Here is an 8,637-nt window from a genome sequence, read left to right as displayed (position 1 = left end):
GGCAAGGAAAGATATTGTTGCAACTTGTGATGGAGCTTAAACTGAATTTTTACGAGTCAAGAAGATTTTTAGGTGTCACTGATCGTATACAATTATGTGAATCTTTCTATTATCACATGACTAGTTATCTGATTTGATTAGAGAGTGAAGTTTGATATGTGCTAGTAGTACGTATAAATGTATTCATTTGGCCAAGATTCAAATTATAAATATTATGGAAGAATAATCCATATAATAATGTTTACAATAGTATCACATAACCTGTTAAAACTTAAAACTCACACCTAATAACAGGAAAATAAGTAATTAATTAATTAAATACTGATCCAAAACATCAAGCCATGAGCATCCCAAGAAAGCCAATAGTAAGAAGCATCATCAAAGCAAATCTTGTTCCAACAATTGTAGTTGCTGCAGATGCACTGGGGCCTGGCCCAGCTGTGGCACTAGGCCATGAGCTATGGCTTGGACTTGGAGCAGATGAAGATGAAGATGGCAGCACAGTTATAAGAAGCTTTTGGTTCCCCAATTCACAGTGCTGGCCAACACCACAAATGTACCATTTTCTCCCTGGGGTTGCAAGGTTGATCACATCTTTTCCACTTGTTAATGGCGCACTGTCTAATGGAGCTGCACATTGTTGAAATCCAGTGCCGTTCACTTTGAGCACAGTGTGGGCTCCTTCTGGATAGTTAAAAACTGCATAAAACCAAATCACATAAGAAAATATTGAGTTCGTTCTCATACAAACAATTTTATTTTAAAAAAAGCTAAGTTTGGCAACGGAAAATTAAATTACCAAGATTGTCACCAACATAGAATGACTTTCCCTGAGCCCAAGCTTGGTAATCGAAATTAATCGTCCAACCTTTATCGTCGCCAACGACATAATCTGTTGCCAAAACTGAAGGGGCAAAAACTGCTAGAGTGGCAAGGATGATGTAGAGATTGGAAGAGGCCATTGATTGCAGCTACTAGCTAGTATGGGAGTAGGTAGTTTCTTTTCTTATTCTTATATGAATTTGGTTATTTTTCTTTTCCTTTTTAGGGTCGGAATGAATGTGGTTGTTTTGAGATGAGGAGGAGCTCAATTGATTTGCTTGCCAAAATAAGATGAAATGCTGCCAATTTATAAGGTCTGGTCTGGCCACTGGCCAAGGTCGGCACTAACTCTGCCTAATGGCACGAAAGTATTTGGGTTGAGCTTATATTTTATTAGAATAGTAATATTTTGTTGGAGGTAGTCAAAATTACTTTACGAAGCTCTTTTATTTTGTATGACCAAGTTCTATGAAGTTACTGGTGGCCTGCGCCTACCTCCCCACTCCGTAAGAAAACTTCTTAACGCGTGTAAGGTGGTATTTTTCCCCAGCATCAATTATTCTTGTCATATATGGTCTTGTCTAACTGTCTTAATTGGATGGAAGGAGTTTGTACCTCAAGTACAAGTAGCTATCACTGCACTTGAGGCCCTGTGATCGAATCTTCCCATCTAAATATCTTTTGCACAAAAAAATAAATATAAAATACAAAAACTTTCTTAATTGGATAATTATATCAAACGCTAATGCCTATGAACCATCTATTTTCTTTGGTCCGTGGATTGAACTTCTTAGAGATGAACTTCCTATGTCTAATCCCACAAGATGGGAATGAGGGATGCTCATTCTCATATATGGGAATGCTAGGAAATGAGGACTATAGGAACTGTCATTTTCTCCCATTTTTTCATGTTTAGTTTGTGCAATATTATGAATGAAATGTTGTTCGATTTTCCAATAATACCCTTGATTTTTTATTATTAAAAGTTATTAATTTGACGAGTTTTTTTAAGGATCAAAAGTGGTGTTTTAAAATAATAAGATGTGAATGCAATTTGAAACCCGTTTTCAAGCTCCTAAACCTTGAACCAAACGGGCCCTTAGAACAGTAAAATAATAACCATTAAGTGCATGGTTGAATGATTTTGGATTCTTATGATTGTTTGCATAGATGATCTTTGAGTGAATAACTAAAAAATGGACAATTCATATTGTTGAAATACATAAACAGTTCTAATTGATGAAATACACTGCAGATCGGACCCAGAAAAGGTGTCAAGTAGCTCTTGTGATATGTGGGAAAGTAAGGAGAGGCTTGGTTTGAGTAATATAATGTAGATGTTGTGTCTTATCGATCTTATGGTGAAATTGGCTTTATTTGCTTTATGATATTTCATGTCGCCCTTTTACAAATCTTACCAGCTCAAAGGATTGAAGGAATTTTGGACTATCTTTTCATTCACTTTGGTTGATGTTGTTTGATTTCACACGAAATATGTGCTATGATTTCATTAAGATTCAAATTACAATCGATGTGGATGAATAATAAAAATGTTTGTGGATTCACAAACTGATTTGAAACCTCACGCTCAATAACAAGAAAGAATGAATCAAATACTCAACAACAAAAGAATGTAAAATCAAATATCAAGCCATGAGCATCCAAAGAAAGCCAATAGTAAGAAGCATTATCAAAGCAAATCTTGTTCCAACAGTTGTTGCTGCAGATGTACTGGGACCTGGCCCAGCCGTGGCGCTAGGCCATGAGCTTGGGCTTGAGCTTGGAGCAGATGAAGATGAAGATGGCAGCACAGTTATAACAAGCTTTTGATTCCCCAATTCACAATGCTGGCCTACACCACAAATGTACCATTTTCTCCCTGGGGTTGCGAGGTTGATCACATCGTTTCCACTTGTTAATGGCACACTGTCTAATGGAGCTGCACATTGCTGAAAGCCAGTCCCATTCACTTTGAGCACAGTGTGGGCTCCTTTTGGATAATTAAAAACTGCACAAAACCAAATCACAAGAATCTTTGAATTAGTTCCCAAACCAACAATTAAAAGAAGAAAAAAGATATTACAAGTTTGAGAATGAAGAGTTGCATAATTTAATTACCAAGATTGTCGCCAACATAGAACAACTTTCCTTGAGCCCAAGCTTGGTAATCGAAATTAATCGTCCAACCTTTATTGTCACCAACGACATAATCTGTTGCCAAAATTGAAGGGGCAAATATTGCTAGAATGACTAGGATACTGTAGAGATTGGAAGAGGCCATTGCAACTAGGTAGTTTCTTCTAAGAATTTCGTTTTTCTTTTTCTTTTTATTGTGTGGGGAAAGAATTTGGTTGTTTTTGAGATGAGGAGCTCACTTGATTTGTTTGGCAAAAGAAGTTGAAATGCTGCCCATTTATAGAGTCTGGTGTTTTGTCAAGTATAAACCACAGAAGTATAGAATCTGGCCAGGGTCGGCATTGACTCTGCCGTATGGCACGAAAATAGCTAGATTGATTTAATACAACTAGAATATTAATGTTTTGTTGGAGCTATTCAAAAACACTTAACAGAACAGGCTCTTTTCTTTTGTATGACCAAGTTCTATGAAGTTACTGGTGGCCTATCTGCCTTCTCCACTCCAAAAGAAAATTTGTTTAATTTATTTGCCCTATTATGGCTGTTTCTAATTAACTTTCTTCATTGTTGTGGCTTGGTTTGAGTAGTGCAGAGAAACACTTATATGAAACGGAATAGCACTATTTTGCTATTCCGGTCAATCACGGCATGCCACGTGTGACAACTTTTTCACGTAACATTCTATGGTTGGCAGGGAATAGTAAAACAATGCTATCCCCATTTCATACAAGTTTTTCTTGCAAAGATATTTGTGGCACAATTAATGTTGTAGCTTATCCTTTCGCTAAGTTGGCTTTATTTCATGCATATTCTGGATTGTTCAGTCGATTGTAAATCGTCATAATCCTTCAATAAAATCCTATCATCTTTCTTTCAGAAAAAGTGTTAGCATTAAAATAATAAAATGCCAACAAAAAATGCAAAATATTATATCTTTCGTACCGATCTCTTAGCTATCTTAAATTTGCACCCTTTTTACTTGAAGTTCCACTGCGTTCAGGGTTTAATAGTAAAACTCAAAAATACAAAATAATATTGAATTTATAATAAAAGGCTTAGATTGAGAAAGAACCACAAGTAACTAATAGGGTTTCATAATGGTTTGTATGCAAATAACATTCATGTCTGCCTAGTTCGGTCCTCTAAAGTAAAAAATTTAACGACTTTGAATTTCTTTTAACCTCAAAAACTTTTTATTAACTCCTAATGATTGTGTTGATCCCTATAGGTATAAATAAGGCACAGATACTACCAACTCAAAGGAGTAAGCGAAAGAAAAAGTAACAACTACAAGCTCGTATACCGCGGCGAGCTGCACCAAATACTTCTACAAATCCTACAAGCTCAAATGATTCAAAGAAAGAGAGTATTGAAAGCTTAAAAGCATAAGGTCGAATTGATGATTTTGGTCATTATAGTTTGGACAATCTTTTCATGCACTTTGATATCTTATATGATTTCAACTTTGCAAATGGTGTTCTTCTAATTTAAAAATTGTCAATCGAGTCGAAATAAACAAAATGATCATGCGAGGGAGGTATTTATGTCTCTTTCGATTGTTTTCATACGAAAATTGCTTTGAATTCACACTCAGTCAAAATTACAAATCATGTGGATGAATAATTCATATAAATGTTTCTGGTATTACATACGGATTTGAGACGTCACACTTAATAAAACAAAAGAATCAATCAAATACTCAACAAAAGAATACTAAGCCATGAGCATCGCAAAGGCAATAGTAACCATCATCAAAGCAAATCTTGTTCCAACACTTGTAGTTGCTGAAGATGTACTGGGGCCTGGCCCAGCTGTGGCACTAGGCCATGAGCTAGGGCTTGAGCTTGGGGCAGATGAAGATGAAGATGGCAGAACAGTTATAACAAGCTTTTGGTTCCCCACTTCACAGTGCTGGCCAACACCACAAATGTACCATTTTCTCCCTGGGGTTGCAAGGTTGATCACATCTTTTCCACTTGTTAATGGCACACTGTCTAATGGAGCTGCACATTGTTGAAATCCAGTGCCGTTCACTTTGAGCACAGTGTGGGCTCCTTTTGGATAGTTAAAAACTGCATCAACACCAAATCACAAAAAAAAATCTTGAGTTTCGTTATCATACCAATAATAATAATAATAATGGAAAAGAAAATGTTAGGTTTGGGAATGAAAATTTAAATTACCAAGATTGTCACCAACATAGAACAACTTTCCCTGAGCCCAAGCTTGGTAATCGAAATTAATCGTCCAACCTTTGTCGTCACCAACAACATAATCTGTTGCCAAAGTTGAAGGAACAAAAATTGCTAGAATGGAAAGGATAATGAAGAGCTGGGAAGAGGCCATTATAACTAGCAGTATTGAATTGGGTTGAGTTGGTTTTTAGTTTCTGTGGATTGTTTCTTATACAGATGATGAGATCAATGGATTTGCTTGTAAAAATAAGTTGAAATGCTTCCAATTTATAGGGGTGGTTTCACTTGACAAAAAAAAAAAAAAAAAACCAAGAGTCTTGTTTGGAGAATAGTTCCAAGTCTGGCCATGGGTCGGCACTGAATCACTAGGCCTGCCGAATGGCAAGAAATGGTTTAAGCTAGAGTTAAAAACACTAACAAAGTACATGACTCGCCATTATTAAAAGATTTAGAAATTTCTTGACGCGTCAAAATGGCACATGCCCTTCACAACCATCAACGCCTAGTCAAAATAATTTCCATCGATTATTTTTCATGACCATTTTGTATAAATATTATAAATAGGAAATTTAGTTCTCTGTGTGAGTTTCCACGGATTGTTTAAGGTGATCCTCAGCTAATTTGAACTGGGTTTCCACTTTGACAACGGCTTTCACCATTGCCCGGTAAAAAGTCTATATTACCCCTAAAAGATAAACCATATACTAGGAAAAAAATAAATAATTTAATAATAAAATGACTAAAATGCTACGCGTGGAATTTAAGATACATAATTTAATAATTTAATGACAGTTTCGGTTTTTAGGATTGTTCTTCTTTGAGTTGAAAATGTTATGTCGTTGTCTTGAAAAAAGAAAATAAAAGAAAATAATCTTATTATGTTTGGATTGGGAAGGGTCCACAACAGATATAATCTTATTATGTTTAAATAAAAACCCAAAATCCAACTTAAGTTAAACTTGATCCGGATATCAAAATCAGTTAGGATTTTAATTAGGTTTACAAATGCGGATAAGATTAAGTTGATAGACTCTCATTATCTAACTAGTACTAGTAATCCTGCTAGACACAGGACGTTTTGAACTATAAATACTTCATCAAACCCACCTAATTTTGTACGCTTAATTCCATCGATCCTTCCAAGTTGTTTTCTCTGGTTCAATTTTTGTTGCTTCAAGTAATTTTCTTAGATTGATTTTTGAGTGAAAGAGAGAGAAAGTTAGAAGAAGGTAACAATGGCTGGGGGCGGTATAGCTCCATCGAGTGGTGCAAAACAATACCCTGGTAAACTCACAGCTAGGGTTGTTATAACATGTATTGTTGCGGCTACCGGTGGTCTGATTTTTGGGTACGACCTTGGAGTTTCAGGTATGTGACATTTTGTTTTTGCACAACCCAGTTTTATTTTATGTATGTATGCATCCTTTAATTTCTAGAATTACTATGCACTTATAAGAATATACATGACATCGAATTTGATTTGGTGATTATGCAGGCGGTGTTACATCCATGGACTCTTTCTTGAAACAGTTCTTTCCAGCGGTTTACCAGAAAGAGTCTTCGATCAAGCCTTCCGACGATCAGTACTGCAAATTCGATAGCCAGACACTTACACTTTTCACATCTTCGCTATATTTGGCTGCTCTGGTTGCATGCGTTTTTGCATCAACTATAACCAGAGTGTGTGGTCGCAGGCTTACAATGATCTTGGGTGGAGTTCTTTTCTTGGCTGGTGCCTTGGTCAATGCTTTTGCTAATGCTGTTTGGATGCTTTATGTTGGTCGTCTATTTCTTGGTTTTGGTATTGGATGTGCCAATCAGGTACCCATGATTATGATTTTCTTTTTTGATACTTTATGAATATTTTAGGTTATTCGCACTCCCTGTTCGTTATTTCGTGTACTTTTTACAAACCCTAATTCGTTTTTTTAATGTTCTTTTTGCGCAGTCTGTGCCGATCTATGTCTCTGAAACAGCCCCATCTAAATACCGTGGTGCTCTCAACATGATGTTCCAATTGTCCATCACAATTGGAATCCTTGCTGCTGGTGTGCTTAACTATTTCTTTGCCAAGATCAAAGGCGGTGGGGGATGGCGTTTGAGTTTGGGAGGTGCTGCAGTCCCTGCCATTATAATCATAGTTGGAGCATTGTTTTTACCTGACACACCAAACTCCTTGGTCGAGCGTGGGAAGCATGAGGAAGCCAAAGCTCAGCTTCTTAAGCTCAGAGGAGTTCCTAATGTTGATGAGGAGTTTAATGATCTAGTTGCGGCCAGTGAAGCATCCAAGTTGGTAAAACACCCATGGGTTAGCTTGTTGAGCAGGAAATATAGACCCCAGCTTGTGTTCGCAATCGGCATCCCCGCCTTCCAGCAACTTACTGGCATGAACGTGATCACGTTTTATGCTCCGGTCTTGTTCAAAACAATGGGATTTGGAAGCAGTGCTTCTCTCATGTCAGCTGTCATCACCAATCTCGTTAATGCTTTAGCTACATTTGTCTCAATTCTCACTGTTGATAAGGTTGGAAGGAGGAAGCTTTTCTTACAGGGTGGTTGCCAAATGCTCCTCATGCAGGTATAATTCAAGTTCCTTTTTTCTTTCCCTGTTTTGTTTTGTTTTCTTCTATTTATATGTTTTACTTCCTTAGATTTCATAAATTTTAAATAAACAAAAAAGAACCTGAATTTAATGTTTTTTTTCTTCTTTTGTTGGCATTTTTAGGTGGGCGTTGGAATTGCTATGGCTGTTAAATTTGGGGTCAGCGGCAACCCTGGAAAGTTGACACTAGGGTTTGCAGTTCCCTTGGTGGTCTTAATCTGTGTTTACGTGGCTGGATTTGCTTGGTCTTGGGGGCCTCTAGGATGGTTGGTGCCCAGTGAAATTTTCCCACTTGAAGTAAGGTCTGCTGCTCAGGCTATCAATGTCTCCGTCAACATGATTTTCACCTTTGCCATTGCCCAAGTCTTCACAGCCATGCTCTGCCACCTGAAGTTTGGCTTGTTCTTCTTCTTCTCTGTCTGTGTAGTGGTGATGAGCATTTTCATCTACAAATTGTTGCCCGAAACGAAAGGAGTTCCGATTGAAGAAATGCACACTGTGTGGGAGAATCATCCATATTGGCGTAAGTATGTTATTAAAGAGGAAGGCATTGCCATGGGCAAGGGCAAGGGCAAGAGCAAGGGAGGACAGAGTGCCTAAAAATTTTATGTTTTCCTTTTTCGAAAAACAATAGTTCATAGCTTACCTTTGCTTTCTTTTAATGTAACCCCATTAAGCCAACTAGCTTATCTTCTATAGTCTAGCTTGTGATAACATCTATCGCTATAGGTTGTATAAATTCACTAGAATTTTATCAGATGTGAAAAATCATGAGTTCTCAAACTTTATATTACAAATCACAATTTCGATCATTATGTATGATTATCTGATTAATCCCCTTATTTTGCCCCTCATTCTCTCTTTTGATTTCACCCCTTGCAC

The 8,637-nt window shown here is 37.0% G+C and overlaps 4 protein-coding genes across 4 annotated transcripts; 1 reads left to right on the top strand and 3 right to left on the bottom strand.

Annotated features, from left to right (window-relative positions):
* Nucleotides 335-1,159, bottom strand: LOC18777664 (mavicyanin). The gene is made up of 2 exons (XM_007210564.2): nucleotides 800-1,159; nucleotides 335-699 (listed from the first exon to the last, which is right to left on the bottom strand). Exons 1-2 carry the CDS (start codon nucleotides 960-962, stop codon nucleotides 335-337), a joined length of 528 nt encoding a protein of 175 aa, XP_007210626.1. The 5' UTR covers nucleotides 963-1,159.
* LOC18776858 (mavicyanin) lies at nucleotides 2,469-3,405 on the bottom strand. Its single transcript, XM_007210793.2, has 2 exons — nucleotides 2,941-3,405; nucleotides 2,469-2,830 (listed from the first exon to the last, which is right to left on the bottom strand). The coding sequence occupies exons 1-2, from the start codon at nucleotides 3,101-3,103 to the stop codon at nucleotides 2,469-2,471; spliced, it is 525 nt and encodes a 174-aa protein (XP_007210855.1). The 5' UTR covers nucleotides 3,104-3,405.
* On the bottom strand, nucleotides 4,672-5,304 carry LOC18775715 (mavicyanin). The gene is made up of 2 exons (XM_007209973.1): nucleotides 5,142-5,304; nucleotides 4,672-5,030 (listed from the first exon to the last, which is right to left on the bottom strand). Exons 1-2 carry the CDS (start codon nucleotides 5,302-5,304, stop codon nucleotides 4,672-4,674), a joined length of 522 nt encoding a protein of 173 aa, XP_007210035.1.
* Nucleotides 6,389-8,407, top strand: LOC18776835 (sugar carrier protein C). The gene is made up of 4 exons (XM_007208777.2): nucleotides 6,389-6,521; nucleotides 6,649-6,974; nucleotides 7,102-7,731; nucleotides 7,879-8,407. The coding sequence occupies exons 1-4, from the start codon at nucleotides 6,389-6,391 to the stop codon at nucleotides 8,353-8,355; spliced, it is 1,566 nt and encodes a 521-aa protein (XP_007208839.1). The 3' UTR covers nucleotides 8,356-8,407.

Source organism: Prunus persica, chromosome G5, assembly GCF_000346465.2.
Source record: "Prunus persica cultivar Lovell chromosome G5, Prunus_persica_NCBIv2, whole genome shotgun sequence".
In the NCBI taxonomy this organism is placed as follows: Eukaryota; Viridiplantae; Streptophyta; class Magnoliopsida; order Rosales; family Rosaceae; genus Prunus; species Prunus persica.
Note: the sequence above shows the minus strand (reverse complement) of the source record. Positions and strands in the feature narration are given on the sequence as shown.